The sequence below is a fragment of the Neofelis nebulosa genome, chromosome 6, assembly GCF_028018385.1.
Source record: "Neofelis nebulosa isolate mNeoNeb1 chromosome 6, mNeoNeb1.pri, whole genome shotgun sequence".
Classification (NCBI taxonomy): domain Eukaryota; kingdom Metazoa; phylum Chordata; class Mammalia; order Carnivora; family Felidae; genus Neofelis; species Neofelis nebulosa.
Genome location: NC_080787.1, coordinates 72,001,571 through 72,021,963, shown reverse-complemented (window position 1 = coordinate 72,021,963; position 20,393 = coordinate 72,001,571). Strand labels below are relative to the sequence as shown.

General features: G+C 35.4%; 1 protein-coding gene across 5 annotated transcripts in view; it reads right to left on the bottom strand.

The window, feature by feature from the left end:
- Positions 1 to 2,047: 2,047 nt before the first annotated feature.
- MYO6 (myosin VI) overlaps positions 2,048 to 20,393 on the bottom strand; it is a 145,610-nt gene continuing 127,264 nt past the window's right edge. Inside the window, exons 28-35 of one of the 5 annotated variants that reach the window (XM_058734516.1) lie at positions 19,804 to 19,964; positions 17,024 to 17,053; positions 14,830 to 14,868; positions 10,594 to 10,697; positions 9,535 to 9,666; positions 7,154 to 7,180; positions 4,372 to 4,590; positions 2,048 to 3,850 (exon numbers count right to left, since the gene is read on the bottom strand). In XM_058734516.1, coding sequence (XP_058590499.1) covers positions 3,651 to 3,850; positions 4,372 to 4,590; positions 7,154 to 7,180; positions 9,535 to 9,666; positions 10,594 to 10,697; positions 14,830 to 14,868; positions 17,024 to 17,053; positions 19,804 to 19,964 — 912 coding nt within the window. In that variant the 3' untranslated portion in view covers positions 2,048 to 3,650. Of the gene's footprint in view, positions 3,851 to 4,365; positions 4,591 to 7,153; positions 7,181 to 9,534; positions 9,667 to 10,593; positions 10,698 to 14,829; positions 14,869 to 17,023; positions 17,054 to 19,803; positions 19,965 to 20,393 lie in introns of all 5 variants that reach the window. The other 4 variants (XM_058734511.1, XM_058734512.1, XM_058734513.1 and 1 more) reach the window with 4 other exon arrangements.

Below are 20,393 nucleotides of genomic sequence, written 5' to 3'. Positions count from 1 at the left end.
CAGTGTTGTTCAACTTGGGGAAGTAGAGTTTTCAGGGGCAGACCCATTTCTTTCTCTTCCATCACTGTTCCTCTTCTCTTTCCTTATTGTTACAACTGTTCCCCTCGACTTGTCCTTATTCTCATTTTTAGTATCTTCTGCCCTCTCCTCCCTTGTTAGTTTGTCTTCTGGGAGAAGTAAACTCTCAATACTTGTTATTTCTGGTAATGAAACATAGAATATGTCACACCTTCTGGAGATGTGGAATGACAAAGGAACAACCCTTTGTAAATCTACAGGGGGCTACTCAAAACAATTTTTTTTTATTTTTTGTTCCACATGATTGGAGCAAAAATATTTATATCTCGTTCATGGTCTAGAATTAAATTACTTGATCCCTCTGGATTTCTTTTACCTCCTCTGTAAAAGGAGGCAGACCAACCACTAACATTGTATTAACTGATGATTCATTCAATAAATATTTATTCTACTTATCCAAGTACTCTTACAGTCCTTCACAAAAAGAAACCAAAGAGCTACGTATCTGGATCCCCTGAGAACCATAGTAATAACCTGTGAATTAAAATATTTTTTTAAAAACCCAATAGAGCTCTACAATTAATCCTCATTATTATTCCTGCCTGTTTCTTCTATTCTCTAGCTAAGCTCCCACAAATACCACCTGCCTATTTTCCATGTAAGATTATATTTTCTTTGTTGTTTGCAAAACAAAAGTGTTCACTGTGTTACAGGAAAGAATGACCTATTAAAAAGACATTATAGGAAGTAGAATGTAAGTTACAATAGAATGTCTCTTGTGTAGGCTTATACTCCTACGTGCATTATTTTATTTTTTCCTCACATAATCCTTTGAGAAGGTGCCATCTACTCAACTTTACAACAAAGAAAATTCACTGTTCTCTTGACATGTGTGTATTAAAGAAACTTCCTTTCTCTCAGTGCATACCCATAGCTCATAATACATATCTCAAATGTGTTAGTGGAATTAGGAATTACATTATAATCAAATTGAATTTTTCCTTCTCATTCTTAGTATTTTATGTATGTCTACTTTTGTAAAGTATACACTAAGGAAGGAACATGTACTGAGTAAGAAAACCCATTAAGAGAAGATTAGTTCTTGGGGCGCCTGGGTGGCCCAGCCAGCTGAGTGTCCGTCTTTGACTCAGGTCATGATCTCACGGTCCGTGAGTTCAAGCCCTGTGTCAGGCTCTGTGCTGTCAGCTCAGAGCCTGCAGCCTGTTTCAGGTTCTGTGTCTCCCTCTCTCTCTGCCCCTCCCCCGCTCATGCTCTGTCTCTCTCAAAAATAAACATTCAAAAAAATTTTTTAAAAAAGAGATTAGTTCTTAATATACAGTACACTGGTTGAAATTTCAAATTTTAAAAATTCAAATGGCATTAAATAGAAATTGACTTTTGATTCCTATAGTTTTCACACAACGTTTATGGGTTTGACTGTGAACACTGTAAAGCAGCTATATCCACATCTTTTAGAACACCATTTCTGATACTTCTTTTAAAGGCTGACAGGCTCCCAAATTTTTCCAGCAAAGGGGAATGTGTGTGTGTGTGTGTGTGTGTGTGTGTGTGTGTGTGTGTCTATTATATGTAGGTTACTGTAAATCTATCTGAATTAGGGCAATTCTCCTGGTAGCCAAAATTAACTCAGGAGACAACTTTAAATAGATAAGTTCTAGGACAGCTGTGTGACATAATTAGCAACAAAATGGCTTAAAACTGTAATTTTATTAGCTATTAAAATAAAAAATGAAAGACTTGCAACAATGCTTTGCTGTGATAAGTGTCTTACAAATTTTTCAAACATTAAGTTCTCTCATTACAGTAATTTTAACCTGTTTGATGGGTTTTCCATCTAGTGCTTAAATGTATCTAGGAGATACATAAAACTCCTTCTGAAAACAGTACTAAAGGGATAAGTCATTAAAAGTCAATTTGGTTATTAAATTTTCTTCAAGGACTTTATTTGCTACTAGTTAAGCTCATCATTCACTATCCTATACAAATAAAAACACCAATTAAAGGCAAGTGATGAGAAGAGAGAGAACAGGTCGTTTATTTTCAGTAACCAGACCTTCTGCACCAATCACAGGGACCAAATGACCCAAGGGTGGGTGAATCTCCACAGTAATACAGCCTTCAGAAGATAATCCTATTCACATTCCCAATAGCACAGATAGGACAATTTAATTTCTTTAACAGGAGACAATCATTTGTACAGTATCATAATAAATAAATATTTCTGTACTAAGACACATCTTATGAGAGAAACAATTCAGAAAAAAGTGTGTGGCTCTCACAAGCATTAATCTAATCAGCTGGGAAAGATCTTCCTGACTGAGGTACTCTTTCTAGAAAAAACAATCACTGGAAATCATTTCAAAGGCTAGGGTCTTTAAAAATCAGGGGGAAAAGTACAGAGAATAATTTTATTTTTCTAATTTTATTCTAAAATACAAACACGACTCACTATCATTATATCAGCATAACTCCATGATGTATTTTTGTCTCCAAATTCCTAATATAACGTCATAAATATTAAATTTGAAACTGCTGACATTTGATCAAAACTAACACACAAAGAAAAAAATTAAATCATCAGTTACATGAAATAAGCAATTACCAAGTACTGGGCTTTTGAATTACAAAGCTTACAAAACAGTTCTATAATTACCAAAATCTCAAGGCCAAAAAAGACACTAGACATTTTCAAAAACAAAGATATTTTGAAACAGAACACTAGCTTAAATCATACGAAACAACTTGGACAAGATTCTGATACAAAAATTGCAACTGAGATGAAGTTGAAAGAATAATTTGAATTCAGTCCAGTTAAGCCACATTGCCACCGAAAACCTATTTCCTTTTCTAAATGAAACAAGTTATCTCAAAACTTTTAAGCACTGAAATGGCCTGAATTTCCTTTATTTGTCCACGGACTGTAAGAAAATATTCTTATATAGCAACAAAACATGATAGAAAAGAAAAATAAATCTGTGAGTACCTTCTTTATCGCAGAGTACATCAAATACATTCAGGCTCTTTTCTAGAATTCTAGAAGTTCAGGTGAATTGCTTTACTCAAACTAAGCCACACCACAAAGGAGGAGGAAAAAAAATTTTCCACTTTCAATGGAAATATCCATCAATTTCTGAAAAAGTGAATTAAAAAAGTACACAGCATTCCAGATCAAAGCATCAGTGCCTTAAGTGCCTTAATTTTCACAAGAAAATTTAACCTAAGGTTTCATTATTCCAGTTATATGGTTCTGTGCCATCCTTGCAAAGTCAGTATTTTGAGTTTTTAAAACATTTCCTTTCCTAGAGAACAATTAAAATGGACTTCAGGCAGTCTGTTGGCAAAGAATGAGAAATGTCAGAATCTGTCCAAGTGTTAACCAGTATTAGAGGGAGGAGAGGTTTAACAGTTACAGCTGGATACACGAAAACAATTTTTAGGTCCCAAGTTCACTACCATAATTTACCTTAAATTAACAAAAAGCCATGATTAATAAAATCTGTTCACTTTGTATCAGCAGTTCTAACACGGTCACAGAAAGGTCAAATCTCGGGGGGCACACACCCTACTTAGTGCCCCAGCCTGGCTCCCAGCTGTCAGGTCAGGTGCACCATCTACTTTAACAGGTTCTGCAGCATGGCCGTCGCATACGTGGGCCTCGCCTGTTTGCTCTCAATTGCATTCTGGAGGTACTGGATACCTCCACAGCGTTCCCAAATTTCTTCAAACTGTCTTGGCAAAATCTCAGCACCACGCTTTCGAGTCAGGCCTGTCTCTTCAAGATTCAGCTCACACATCTCCATGTCATCCTTCCCTGCGCAGGTGAGACATCAGAGAATTAAGCATGTATCTCTTTAGAGGCACTTATTGTAGACTTTATACCTGAAAGAGTTACCAATTCTCACAGAATCGAGAACTTTTAAAACTTTGTTTTCTTCCTCTAAGACAGAAATCTCCTTAATAAGATCACCAGAAACAAGTTAAATTTGTCTTCCACCAAGGACCCTTTCAGAAAGTACTAACACTGCAGTTGATCAAACACGTTATCAACCTTAATAAAAATGCTACATTTCTTTAAACAATTATAAATCAACTGATATAATTAAATACCAGTGATAAGGCTCTAAGGACACAGACAAGTTTCTATGTGTTCTACGAGGACATAATTAATCCAAACAATTTCACATCATAAATTAATCCTCAAGTAACTGGAAGTCTAATTTAACTGCAAAACTCCATCCCTCAGTCCTGAAATTTAATGGATTATTAATATTGTATATTAGGCTGTTTCCTTCAGAGGGTTTATAATCCTTTTTCCACGTGACTCACACACACCAGCCACAAGCAGGATGGGAGGCTTGTCAGGATGGAGTTCCATCTGCCGGGCAATCCACGGGCCATCAAAGTGCGCATACCACCAGCCTTTTTTCTTATTCTGCGGGTCTTTGTACTGGTCGGCAGGGCGGATGAATGGGATGCGGAAGAAGCGCTGCTGTCGGTTCATTTCGATCTCCTGCTGCCTGGCAGGAAGCTGAGACGCTGGGTTCTGCTGAGCTATTACAAAGAACAAGCAAGGGAAGTTACACCAGCAGCCCAGGGGATAACGCAAACAGCCTTTACTCCTAAAATGCACCACACATTTTGTAAGAGAAGAAGGGGGGTTCCTAAAAGTAAATCTAAAACACATGTAAATATCAATTACTTAGAAGTGAATAAAACGTAGAGTGTGATCTCTTAGAATTTTCTTTCCCTAAAGATGTTGCTTAACATTGCAAGTACACATACACACACACCACTCCCCCTCACCCCCGCCGTAACACCAACAGCAAACAAGCCCAAGCAGATTCCCACAAATGTCTGTATCAGTAACCTAAAATAAGAAAAGCAAACCAGTATTATTTGCTAGGATTTACAATTTTCCTCCGAAGAGTTCAAAGCTGAAGGCCACAGAATAACTTTCATGAGACTACCCATTCATAAAACAAATGAATGGTAATTTCACAAACGTGAAGAATTATAGATACCTGTCAATCTAATTACTATTTCCTCAGAAGTGGAAGTGGAAGACAAAAGTTTGCTCTTTTGCCAACTGATTTTGGGATTTAAACTGTGGCCAGAACAGATCTTTTACTACTACAGTGCACTACTAGACAACTTCATGACAACAACAACAAAACTGAAACAGTAAGCATGAACTTTCCTGAAATCCTTTTTCTCTTGGGATAAAATCCACTGAAATAAGTGGGAAGTATACAATATTTGGTTCTTTTTGTCATAAAAAAAAAAAAAAAGAGAGAAAGAGAAAGAAAAACCCTTGCTTTTCTGCTAGTACTGGACCCGGCACTCATATCAATTTTTTCCCCTTGCTCAATTTTCATTACAAAACAGTTAGGTTTTTATTTTATCTATGAATACAAACACTTCCCTGGGCAATAATTTTGCAGTTTCAGCAGCATAATTTCAGAAAGTCTGTTTAATATGCTTTTTACTCACAACTTTAAAAGTAGACCAACCGTTTACTGCAGCTCAATTAAGAACCTTACTGAAACGCTTAAGTATGTCAATGAAAAATTACAGAATGTATGTAAGTCAAGAAGGCCACATGGCTTTTGTAAGAATTTCCAAATACTGAAAGGATGGAAACACTCTTATTCTACTTTTAACACCAACAGCAAAGGCTTTATAGCAACTGAATTTATTTCTGTGCAAACCAGAGAAAGCAAAAAGCAGTTAGCAAAGCTGCACATGCCTAGGAAAGAATGACACCAAAGCCCAGTTTTGTTAGTGACTTTAAAGAGACACACCGCCTGCAGCATGTTCATAGACATGAGTTCATTTACTCTTTGTTCCTCCAAACTACTTACAGTTTAGTGTTTCCATTTTAACTTAAAAATTTCCTACTTTGCAGAAAATATACTAACCCCAAATTAGGAAATTTTAAAAGCATAAGAAAAAAAAAACGTTCCCTCCATCCTAAGCAGTAACAGAATACCGAACTGACAGGGAACTTACTAGGATACTGATGGCCACTTGTTAAATTAACCTTTTTTCTTTTAAAATAACAGCCTCCTGTACCTTAATATATTGGGTAAAATTTAGAAATCCAAGGGAAAGTCTTTGATAGTTTCTTTTTTTTTAAACTAATGTTGAGAACTGAACATTGCATTAAGGAAGCCTTAATTTCCACAAATATTCATCTGGATAAGTACAAAGATACGGATGTTAAAAGTCTGAAACTAGGGGCACCTGGGTGGCTCAGTTGGTTAAGCACCCAACTCTTGATTTCAGCTCAGGTCATGACCCTGCAATTCATGGAATTGAGCCCCAAGCTGGGTTCTGCATCACAGAGCTTGCTTGGGTCTCTCTCTCTGCCCCTCCCACACTCTCTCTTTGTCAAAATAAACATTTGTTAAAGTTTGAAACTAATAAACGACTTTTTTTTTCACATCCAATTGTGTCACCTTTAAAGTATGAAATGTTTTAAATGTGGCCCTATAAATTACAAGAAGCACTTAAAAAAAATCAGGTCCAACAAATTGGCAAACAAATATGGCATTATATCCAAATCATTATTGCTCAACTGACTGCAAAAAAAATGTACTGTATGCTAAGATGACTCAAAGCTTTTAAATTATCAAAAACATGCATCACAGGACACTATACAAGTCACGGAATAATCTCCTTCTTCTCTTAGGGGGCGTCCTATTAAACCTGTATAGATTATCACACAAATTCAGATGTCTTTGGAGTGAAATGTTGATACCCTAACAGTGTTCGAAACCAGCACCTAAAGTTAGTCTTAATTCTAAAATATCAGCTGCTTATTGAGTTTTGCTACAATAAGAACTGTGCATATTCACAGCTTAAAGTGCTATTTTTTTTAAAGGAAACAATTTCATAAAACAACAGATTAATTTTGTTCTGCATATGTATTTTGGAGTGATCCAAATGAAAGCATAATCTCAAATTAAATATCTTAGTATGGCCAAACCAACATTAATGTAGTACAACTCCACTTAAAATTGTAGCAAAACAAAGTTTAATAGAAGTTAGTACTTTATAAAGTATTTTTAACCCATCTTCCAGTTAGCTTATAAGTTACAACCCAATGACTTACGTGAATTGTTCAAAAATGGTGCAAAATCTGTGAATAAATATTTTACATTGAAGAAAACATAAAAGTGGCAAAACTGTTAAATGAGCATTCTTCTCATTTATAAAGCCTTCCCATCAATCAAGGAGGTGACTAATAAATAAATATCCTATCCACAGCCAAATATTCTCATAATTACCTACAAGTATATGCTTCTTTCTGATTTTTTTTTTAAAAAAAGCTATTTTGATAATATTTTAGGAAATTCTGCTTTATGGACATATAAAGAGGATCTAAATTCAAAAATATATATATTTCATTTGTAATTTTGGGATACAGTAATATTCAAATAAAAATCCAACATGATGACTCAATAACAGATATTATAGTACCTTCAAAGCATTGCTAGAATTTTTGTGGAAATAAAAAACTTCTAAATTCATCAAAAAAATATATGCCTTAGAGAAAAAGCACTGCCATGTTTATACACACTCAGTATGTTCTAATTTCTTTCAATTCCCTCAATCTTAAACTCATTCAATTTTTATTTTAGTAACTACGAAACAAAACTACTCTCCAAAGTCACTATCTTAAGCAACTAAATACTGTAAATCATTACCGGTAATTTGCCACTGCCCTAAGAATTATTTCTGGAAATCTCTTTCCATAGTAAATGTGATGAGAATGTGCTCACCCAGTACAGCATATAGGAGGAGGGTCTGATTCTCTCTACACCCAGTTACAAGACTTTACTATGATCTGTCAAGTATTATTCTTAAGTAACAGCTACTTATATTTTTGTTAATCATAAGTTGTCACTTTATTTTCTCAAATTAAGGAATTCTTATCCTTGTAAATATTAAACTACAGAGTAGTTCCTTTTAAAGGTTTATTACCTACCCCTCTAGGAAACTACCTAAGTACAGAATTTTCTCAACTGAGCTGTTAAAAATATCATAGTACACCTCACCTCCTTTTAACTGTACTCCTGTGTCAGAATGTATTTTACATGGGAAAAAAATAAAGAAAACAATAACTACTTTCAGAGCAGAAGTTACATTTTATCCTGAAAATGTCCCATAACCAAATTTAATGAAGGCTACATACATGTGGACTGTGTGTTCACATAAAATTCCATAAATTTGTTCATATACCTACATGGGACTCTTGGGAAATTTTCTTAATCTACTCTTTTGTTCTTCCAAATAGTATTATTATGAATGGAAACAGTGTAAGAACATACTCAGTAAGGTGTGTTCACACAAGGTAAGCATGTGTCATTTGCCCCTTTGGGGGTAAAGCTGGATGAGTACAGTACCAAAGTTTGGTTTAAAACTATAAGAAATATTTGTGTGTTCATTAAAATATTATATGTGCCCTATATTACAACATTACTTTTCTTGTTTTAAGAAGTGCAATCATTCAAATGTATACATTTTGGCGGAAAAAAAACATAATAAACACCTATCAGCTAAAGGCCATAATTAGAACATGACAGCCAAAAAGGTTATACCTAAACGGAATAGCCTATTCACATTTTTAGAAAACAAAGGAAACTGTGGTTAGAAACTTGTTACAGTAAACAGGTAATGGAATCATCCTGATATATTCAAATCCCAGAGATAAATCTGTAAGTTAGAGAAGAGAGTGGTGGTCACAAGAATATAATTGTGTAGAAGGCCTTCAAACTGCCAGTTCTTAGTTCTGGGTTCTCTCTCTTTGCCCTTCCAGAGCATTATATTCTGACTGATGACCACCACCACCACCCCCACCCCCCGCCCCCACCAAGCAATCACTACCACTTACATCTCTCTAATTAACAATTATTTCCTTTACTCAATCTATTCTTTGCAACAACTTGGAAATACTAAAATTGTACCACTTAATTGACGTTAATAAAACATTGCTTTCTTTTATTTACTTGGAAGATAGTGAGGAAGGCAAAATATAACTGAGAGTTCATTTTCTAAGCCAACTTGGGTCATGCATTGTGAAACTATACTGTCAACTATTGGGAATGACACTTTTTAAATAAAGACATTAAACATGGAAACTTTTTACATTTCCACATGTAATCGTTCTGCATGTGTATATACATATATGTGAAAAAATACATATTTACAACAATACTGCACAACTACTTCAGTATAGACAAGAATATTCTTACCTCCAGAGTTTACTTAACAAGTAAATTCAAATACTTCTCAATAAATATGACTTTAAAGACATATTAATAGAAATAATGCTATGAAAGATAAGCCACCGTGGTTGTGTTAGGCTCAGTGATTCACAGCTGCATGGTACAAGAAAATCTGTATTATATATTACCCAAATGTCTTATGTATAGTTACATATATTTATATATAGATACTCTGGAGCATTTAAAAGTACAGATTTGTTTTTACCATAATCAGTAACAGACTTTGGAGCACGTTGCTCTGTTTCAGTGTTTCTCTTCTTATTCTTGGATTTCCAAGCATGATACACTTTTAGTCTTCTGTGAAATTCTTCTCTGCAAGCTGCCAGGAGCTCAATATCTATGGATTATATAGAAAAAGCACCCCCCCCCACCAAAAAAGGAATTAGCATCCTAATTTAGTTGTCTAACATAATTATTCTGTGGCATAAACTTATATATATTTACACATATAATAAAATACATTTTTTGTTTTTAAATAGTACAAAATCAAAAGTAAGTATATTATTGATAAAGATGAGCATTTTACAGTAATATTATCTCTTACATTTACAGAGCATTTTCTTATGCATTATTACTATACCATTTGTTCTACGTAAGAACGCTGGGCTAAATAAATAAGTCTTTTATGAGTGAACCTGAATCAGAGAGGTGAAGTCACTTGTCCAAAGTCAGAGTCACTGTGCCCAAATGCAAGGTGTATTTAAATGCAACAGATTTTTTATGTTTGTAATTATGCAGACAAAGTCAGTGAGGAGGGAGAAAACATAACAAGCTCTGTACGCTTATGGCACCTGAGTTCATAGGCCTAGCATCCTAAACTCAAACACTGTGATTTAAACAAGAACACAATTATGTAGAATCATATGGATATAGTATTTTACTGCTTTGTTGGAAGAAAAATAGCTTTAAAAAGAAAGTACTGCATTGCCATTTTTTACTTTGCATATGTAGGTCAAGACTCTGATATATAGGTATTTAAGTATTATGAATAGCATCAGAAGGGTCAGTCATTAATACAGACCAAATCATAATTTCTCTCTGTTTTCCCTCTTAGACCTATATAAGAGACAGGCAAAATGAATTTAACGTAAAGTCTTTTTTTGTGAGTAAACTAGGTCGCTATTTCAAGGTGAGAATAACAGAGAGAATGGTTTATATTAATTTATATGCCAAAAAAGAAAAAAAATTTGCTCCAGTCTAAGTATTTCTTTTTTACCTGTTAGCCATGGAGCTTCCCAATTTTTCATCTTCTCCATACACTTACCACAAGAAGTATTGATGGTATCACGTAGTTCTGCATATTTCCATTTACTGAGATCGTATTTCTTGGTACCAGCAGCTGCCTTGGTGGCTTGTACAGCAGGACCTCTGCAATTATTATATATTTTTACATGTTTAAAATAGAAGCACAAAGGACATGTTGACTAAAGGGGCAAGAAGGTGAATCTAAGTCTGAGAACTGGAAATAACTACTAAAAAACCATATATTTTTGTATCTTTAACAGGTGAGATTAAGAATGGTATACTACGGGGGCGCCTGGGTGGCTCAGTTGGTTAAGCATCCAACTTTGGCTCAGGTCATGATCTCACAGTTTGTGAGTTTGAGCCCCACATCGGGCTCTGTGCTGATAGCTCGGAGCCTGGAGCCTGCTTCGGATTCTGTGCCTTCTTCTCTCTCTGCCCCTCCCCAACTTGTACTCTGTCTCTCTGTGTCTCTCAAAAAATAAATAAATGTAAAAAAAAAATTTTTTTTTAAAGAATGGTATACTACAGGATTCCTACGTAAATTAAAATCTTCCAATATGCCATTTAATAGCCATATTATGTTTTCAATCAGAACTTCTGATTCTAAAACTCTGGTACCATGGACCTATCCCAGACTTCAGTTTAAATATTCCAACTAATGGATAAGTGGACACTTAATGTTAAAAACTACATTTATATATATTCCTCAAAATCAGAAAGAAAATCCTCTTGATTTCCTAAAAATCATTAGAAGTACATTAATGGTTTATGAGCCATAAAGGCACACAGTACAATCACCCACAGACTACCAGAAGCTACAGGCGGCCAAGTCCCAACAAAAGCTACTGGCTCAGAACCTCCCTGGGCATGTGGTTGATGCAGGGTCCATAGGTGAGTAGCCAAACTGCAACCCACTGCCATTAGTTGTGAAAGATGGGCTAAAAGAGCTGCTTGGAGTCGGGAAACCCCTGTGTTAAAGAACACTTAGAAAAGTTCTCTAAGGAGCGCCTGGGTGGCTCAGTCGGTTAAGTGTCCGACTTCGGCTCAGGTCATGATCTCACGGTCCATGGGTTCGAGCCCCGCGTCGGGCTCTGGGCTGATGGCTGAGAGCCTGGAGCCTGCTTCCGATTCTGTGTCTCCCTCTCTCTGCCCCTCCCCCGTTCATGCTCTGTCTCTGTCTCAAAAATAAATAAAAAATAAATAAACATTAAAAAAATTTTTGAAAAAAAAAAAAGTTCTCTAAGAAGATAAAACCACACCCTCATATTCAGCAAGTAATATGGCAACTAGTAAATTATGGAGGGAGCCCAAGTATCCATCGATATATGAATGGACAAAGAAGATATGGTACGTACGTACACACACACACACACACACACACACACACATACAGACACACACTCTGGAAAATTATTCAGCCATAAAAAAGAATGAAATCTTGGCATTTGCAACAATATGGTTGGATCTAGAGAGTATAATGCTAAGTGAAATAAGTCAGAGAAAGACAAATACCATATGATCTCACTCATATTTGGAACTGAAGATACAAATGAGCAAAGTGGAAAAAGAGGCAAACCAAGAAACAGACTTTTAACTACACAGAACTGATGGTTAACCGAGTGGTGGGGTGGGGGTTGGATGAAATAAGGGATGGGGATTAAAGAGTACACTTACCATGATGAAGAAAAAGAAAAATCAGTAGACAAGACTGAGAGCAGTGAGATAAAGACTATGCCCAAGGTCCCCACACTGCTAGTAAATGGTAGCACCTGGGATTGAAACCCAGATTGCTCTGACTCTAGAAGTCCTAGTCTTAGTCCTGACTCTACCTTCTTTTATTTGCTTTATTCCTTCTACAAACATTAATGAGCACCCACTTAGGCCAACCCTTCACGCTAGGACCTGCTGACATAGACCTGTGTAAATTTAAAAAATAATAATAATTAAAGGAAGAGATTTTTTTTAATTCATGAGGCATAACAGAGATTTCAAAGGGCACAAATATAGTAGGAACATTGGTAAGAGGGAGGGAGGAAGGAAGGAAGGGAGAGAAAGAGAGAGAGAAGAGAAAGAAAGAGAGAGAGAGAGAGAGAGAGAGAGAGAGAGAGAGAGAGAGAAAGAAAGAAAGAAAGAAAGAAAGAAAGAAAGAAAGAAAGAAAGAAAGAAAGAAAGAAAGAAAGAAAGAAGGAAGGAAGAGGGAAAGAAAGAAAATATATATATATAAAGATAAAATAAATTAAAAAATAAAATGGGATAAATTCAACTTTTTCATAGCAGTGCTACTCAGGGCTTACAACTTGTTTCTATATACATAACTTGAAATAACTATTCAGAAAATTTGGAAACTTCTTTTCTGTTAACAATAAACATTACTTTTCAGCAAAATATGACACCTGTCACACAGCAGACACTTAGAATAAGCTATAAGTAAGATCAATGTAACAAAGGAAGAATTTAAACACATTTCAAGACATAAAAAAAAAAAAGAAAGATGGCACAAATATGAAAAGAACTAAATTTTAAAGAACTAAAATATTGCTTCTCAGGTATCACACAGAAATTTCACCTTTATCATTTCCTCTTTCCACATAAGAGGAAAATATCTCCTCTTAAAGAGGGATGATCAAGGTATAATATCTGAAAATGAGGTCATATTTTCTCATTATTTTACATTCTGAAAGATAACTGCAATCTTGGCAGTCAAGACACTACCACTTAATGAGAAATGATATTTGAAAATATGTATACTTCTTCCTGAAATAAAGTAAATTATTCCTTTAATATTAAGCTTAACAATGAAATAAATAAGGCACTTTTGCCTCTTTAAAAGGCCTCTTTATGCTTTCATTGTAGAGAATAAAAAATAGCACACTTCACTCTATGTACTTAATAACTGTTAGACATGATGACTGTTAGTAACATATAAGCCTGGCTAAAGAAGAATATGTGGCCAGTTAGGTCTTGCATTTTTACGGTTCAAACCTGTTTTAGATTTATTGCAGAATCTATCCTTTTCATAAGCTGTGTGACTGGCAATTTTCCATGTAGTTTTTTCTTCTTAATTGCTTTGCTCAAAAAGAGCCAGCTGCGTGTCAGCAAGGTCTCTCTATTACCCTCAGCAATAAATTAAGCTTTAACATTATTCAAATATTCTTTTTACTCTTCTATATCTCTAAGCCACCATTCAGTAAACTAACAAAAAAAAAATTCTCTTTTCTTCCTAGGTCTTCTAAGAGTCTTTTCGAGGAGAGCAGCTGAAAATTATTATGGGTTTTTGTTAATTTCTTTTGAAAAAGAGTGAATTTACATAATGTAGTTTTATAGATTGTCAGAATACCCATGAGGTGTCAATATACATAAGGCATATTTTGATACTTAAAAAAATAACACTGAATTCAAATTATTATTGCTTAAAATATGGTTTAACATTACTACCTTTTCATTCATATTATGTCAAACAAAAATACATCTGCTAAAAAACATATTCAGCATCCCAAGTACATGAATGAAATGCATTTAAATGCTTTCTCCCATCTCTGGAATTACTAAAATAGTAAAGTAAAGGTGGAGTTTACTGCTTATTTAGGTTTGTTACAAAGACAATCATAAAAATGATATGCTAGAGTAGTAGCAAAACTGACTTCCGATTTTTAAAAATATATTAATTTTAACACTTTCAATTAACTCTGTAACTTCAAAACTGACAGTTAAAACGTTACCTGTTTATATCCTCTTATAAAGGACCAGATCCTGCTGGGAAGTCATATTCTCTGGTGGCTCAATTTTTACATCAGTGGTTTTTAAACCATGTGCTATGGTGAAAAGGTTCTCACACTCTTCCTCTACTTCCCCTTCAAGGAGGCACAGAGGTTCCCACCAGGGAAGGGACAGGGGCTGTGGGGCAGCACCACCTCCATGGAGAGTTTCAAAACTTTCATTCTGTTTGAGAGGAAAGGTTCCTCTACCGAGACTGAGGTGGTGAGGGCCAGTGACAAACTGGGCAGTACTACCAACAAGGAACAGTCCCATCCAAAATGCCAACCGTTTCCCCACTGAGTATCACCCATTTAGAAGAACCCTGGTTTTTAGCTTTTTCTGTTAGGGTGGCATCAGGGTGAAGTGACATTTCTTGTACAGAAAATTTGCAAGGAAGAACAGACTATTCATGTAACAGGTTCCGGTCCAAATAATGAAGAATGATTTAAAAATGTGACTTTGAGGTGACACTCATTTCCCCGAATTCCACTGCACTAACCTATTCAGATATTCTGACATTTCTTTCGCCATCTGTTCCCTATAAGAAAAATGACAATACAACATAGTTTTATAAAGACAACTATATAAATTACCTAAAAGATCTAAAAGTATAATTTAAAATGCATGTTTTAACAGGATTATTGATTTAACCATTCACTATCATTTTACTTTGTAAAAGTCTATAACGTACTTTTCAAGATGGCATATAACCATAAAATACAGCAAAATTTTTGTTTAAATACAGTTAAAGTTGTCTGAACTCCATTTTTGCAGTAGGAACTTTCAGATAAAATCTCATGAGAGACAGGCTTTATGTATGGAATGTAATTAGCATGTTCTAAATGCACACAAGAAACTTGGCAGGATATAGATTCTACACAAGGGTTTTTACACTGGGATTGCTTAGTAAATATTAGACAAGGCATAACAGTGGTAAACCAAGCTGATCTATTTTATGGTGTCAGAGTTTAAACTCTGATATATTCTAAACTCTAAAATTCTAAATCAAAGCATGCTTTAAAAAAATAAAAGAATTCAAATGCACCAAGTGCTTGTTAAATTAAACACCAGAAGTATTCTGACTTTCCAAGGATAAACATTTCCTGAAGGCAAAACTTATTTTTCTTTTATTCCTCAGGGAAGTATAACTTTTCTCAATATTTGTTTAATTCTGTGAAATGGGATAGATGTTTCATTGTGTTCATCAACAATTCATTAATTTCATTATTTTATTTTCCTATTTGTTTTTCTTTCTTCCTTCATAATTAATCATTTTCTCACGGCTAATTCCATTCATCAGACTCTGGCAACCTCAAAATCTTACAAATCAACAAAAATCGTAAGAAAAGAAAATGGTTATGTTTGCATCAGGGCGCAGTTTCCTGGATGCCTATCAGGAGCTCTGACCCTGATTTAAAGGAGTAAAGGACCTTTGTAATTCTTTCTTTGTAATGAACATTAGGGGCTGACAGGAGGACTATCCAAGCAAGCACAGTCAGAGAAAAAGTAATCTTTCAAAACTGATGATCAAGGATAATAAATACAAAGTAATAAACAGAAATATGTATTAAATTATATATTGAGCAATTCACTTATCAATCTCCATTTAGGCTAGTCAGAATTTTCTAACTTTCAAACTCAGCATGATTTTAATAAATATTTTTAATTCTATTATCACCCTACCTCAAGGTTTCTATCTTAGTATCCAAGAGCATCTCTGTTTCTACCATCTCTTTCTCCTAAACTTTCCTCCATTTCTTTTCCCACAGCAGGTTTTTTAAGGGAATTCATGGCCTTTCTAAGCTCGTTACCATGTGGCCTGTTGATGATATACAGATTTCTCCATATGCCCCAACACTACCCTGGATGGCAGTCTCTACTGATTCAGTATCTCACCTGACCCTGTATTACTGCTCTAGGAGCTGCACCAAAGAGACTAGGCAGCAGTGGTTCCTGCACCCAGGTGCTTTTTTCCTTCTAATTTTCCCAAACTATATGCAAACAGTCACCTTACACACTGGTTGCGGGGCTTATTTAATTCCAGCTCAAACAGTAACTATAAAGCTGTTGTCCTAATGGAGGGAAATAGCACCCAGAGATGTTTTCAAAATTTTTGGTGCCCTGTGGTATCAATGCTGTGGTGAAAGTATACTGCTGACATCTGAGGAGGTGAAGGGCCAGGGGTGCCAAATGTCCTGCACAAGGAACAACTGCCCAGTGTCCCATGTGACATTGGCATGTCCACCGGACAGAGGTGAAACTCACATATACACAAACATACAGGGGTTTTTTTTCCCCATGGTTTTAATATTCACAGAATTTTTCCAGAAATGCAACTACTGTATGGAAAGGAGACAACTCAACTCTGTTCAGAACTTTACAAAGTCCTGTTCAAAATTTCATGGCACCAACAGAACATTCCTTTATCAATTTGCATTTGTAGCTGTCGCATTTATGGTGATGCTACGTATGAATAAAAACATCTGGAGTATTTGATTGTCCCAGTTGTGAGCAAGCACGTTCATATTAAAATATATATAGTATATATAAAATATAAGCAAAATATAACAAAAATTTACTCCGATGAGGAAACTATTTCTCCTAAAAAGTAACCACAACTTGTTAAAAAAAAAAAAAAAAAAAAAAAAAAGGTTGTATGACTAAATCAAATTTTGAAAAGAGAAATGACATACGGTGTCATTTTGGGTCTTGCTCCACTGTTTCTGTGAAAAATAATGTATTTTAGTTAATGTCAAAACCAATTCCAAACTGTGAAAATCTAGATTGTGCCAAATTTGTTTCAATGACTTTACTGATTAAAAAAAAAAAACAAAAAAAACAAAAAAAACTGTTACCTTTATTTAATCTGAGATCACTCAAAATTTTGTTTAAAATTTTCATTAAAAATTATGAGAAAAGCATATTAAAAGCATTCAATGAAAATTAAAGAGCAAATATATTACATCTAGATTAGAAAATTCATGGAGTGTGAAGTGTGCTTGTTTTTTTACAGAATGTGAATATTATTTCATAATTTTAGGTAATGTGAAATCATCACTTTGCATCAAGGATCATATGTGTGATTATTGATTAAGATCATATTTTACAACATATTATGTAGAAAACAATTCTTACTTAGAAGTTACTGGATGGGAATCCAACCTGGAAAAGTAACTTGAAATTGTTTAATGCAACAGAATCCATTTGCATATATTTTTAATGCACCACAAAACCCAAGAATGACATATTCATACTATATATGAAGAACAGGATTACTTGAAGAATTCTTACTCGTAAATTTGTCAGAAATAATTCAGTGCTAACAAAGGTGAAATAAACATTCAAAAACATTTACTTGTAGCCCATGGAGTACAATGAAATTATCAAACATGGAAAATATGTATAGGACATCATCCATAATGAAGTGCTAATGCTTGTAGTACAGAGTATAAAATAACCAGGAGGTTCTGAAGGGAAGGAGCTCATGAGGACATGAGGGTCAGGAAAAGCTTTCCTGGAAAAGAGCTTAAAGGGGCATTCCAGAGGAGGGGACACCAACCCAGAAACTGTCTCACAGGAAAACTAAAACTAACTCTTTTGCCATTCAAGTCATAACTGCTTGAAAATGTCCCAATTACTTAGTAGTGGTCCCATTACATAGCTAATTCTGCTTAACATAAACCACAGGTAACTTATCATTTATGTTAAATGTCCTGAATGATCCACTCTTTCTCTGAGACCACTCACCCTTGGAAGAAGTGCACCTTTTAAAAATAAGTTTTTTTGAGTTTTTAAATTATTTTTGAGAGAGAGAGAGAGAGAGAGAGAGAGAAAGCATGTGTGCACGAGCAGGGGAGTGGCAGTAAGAGAAGGAGAGGGAGAATCCCAACCAGAAGCTTGGGAATCCCAAGCCGACGTGGAGCTCAAACTCACAGTGAAATCATGACCCGAGCCAAAATCAAGAGTCAGAAGCCTAACCAACAGAGCCACCCAGGCACCCTAAGAAGTGCACCTTTCTGCAGATGAGAAGGAGTCCACTTATGAGCCAGTATCTTATACATATTATATGGAATGGAACTGGATATAGTTTAATGTTTTGAAGGCTTAAACATAAAGCTTGGCCATGAATACCAATACTGACTGCAATAATGAGTATTAGAAACGAACTTCAGCTGTAATGAAGCCAGCTCGGTCAACTGCAGTACCTCCTCACAAACAGAGAGGGCAGCTATAGGAGCTTGGTTCATAGGAGCTTGCCGCAGCTACTACTCAGTTACACTCAAAGGCTCCCAGCCATTCCAACATAACACATGTGCAAGGAAGAGAAGAGCAGCTGAGCTGAGTCTGCAGTTATAAGAGCCACAGCCCAGGAAAATATTTTAATTATGGTGAAATGTTAGTAAAGAGCTCAAATACTGGACTCAAATCCAAGAGCTTAATAATTATTATAATACTTTGTGTGACACGCCCATTCAGTTTATTTAAATATAATATACTTTCAAATACAGTTCAGACCTCAGAGCTCTCCCAAAACGATCACTTAGTAGAAAAAGCACGAAGGTGACAATATACTCTTTTCCATCCCTTTGTTTTAGCTAAATAAAATCTAATCACTGCCTCTCCATTCCTACCAAGTTTTTCCTTTCACAAGGACATAGCGACATCTAGTGGTTGGTTGCATTTTAATTACTATTTTTTCATCAACAGTACTCCGACATTCTGAAAAGCACGGTTACATAAATCTATGTGCCTCTCAATATTATATAACATATATATCTACATACAGGGGAACCCCACAAACTAGCTATGCTCTGATTTTATAAGTAAATAATCAAATTACTGAATGTTTCTACATTCTAAATTTTTTTTTTAATGAAAAAAGACCTTCCTGCAACTTTTAATAACATCCATACTTCTCCACACTCCAATAAAATTCAGTACTTAGAGATAATTTGGAAAACTGGGGAGCCAATACATTTCAATATTATAAATATTCCTTCTTGGAAAGGGAAATCTATTGAGAAACATGATGTGTGTGTAAAATTTTTCCTCATTGTAAATGTTAGGGTGTATATTAAATAAAAATTTGTATTAGAAAAATAATAAATCCCAACCTCAAATACATTAAACTGGATTATAATATATTCACTGATTTCTGTGCCAGTATTTAATGGCAGGTACCTAGAAATTAGATGTTTACTTTTTACACAATATTCCTTGACAATTTCAGAGTAAAAGTTGAGATGTTTCATGAACTGAAGTATCAGTTTTATTTTTCAATAGTTTAACAATTTGATGCAATCATCTGTCTCATTTGCTTGGGTATAAAAGTAGATACAAATAATTTTAAAATGATTTTACTTAAAACAGATCAGGACCTAAAGAATACGACTGCCCTGGTCCCTTCATGCTGAAATAAGCAGCAGAGATGGAAAGAAAGCAGAGTGCTACACCCCACCCCGCAGCCCAGTACCTCCGGAGCACCAGGTCAGCCTGGGCCTCGTCGCTGATGAGCTCAGCTTCGCTCTGGGCGATCCTCAGGGCCAGCTCCCGGTCGCGGCGCTCCTGCTCCAGAACCGCCTGCTGCTGGGATTCCTCTTCCCGCTGTCGGGCCAGCTGCTCCTCCACTTCAGCCTGCCAAAGGCAGAAAGCTATCTCACCAAGTTCTCTCCACATGTTTACTTGACCATTTCCATTACTACTTAAAACTGCTTCACACAATTCCTTACTACAGGATACATATTGTTTAACCAGAAGTCTCTCGAGGCTCCATTCTCTTCTATGTTACAATTAATGCTTCCTCTCTTTCCCAAATCCAAAAGAAGGTAGACGAACCACAGTTTCGCCATTCTATCACCATGAGTACCCCAAATATCACATGAGAATCCTGGGTATCACATTAATGCCAAGACCTGGACAGATGTCAAGAATTTAAAGTGCTGGTTGTGCTCAGGATGAATTATGAAAGCCAAGACAAACAGAAACTCAAATATATGATCAACCATTCTCAGACATGGGCCTTTTAAAAAATGGGGGTGGAGAGAATATCTTAATCCTAATCTA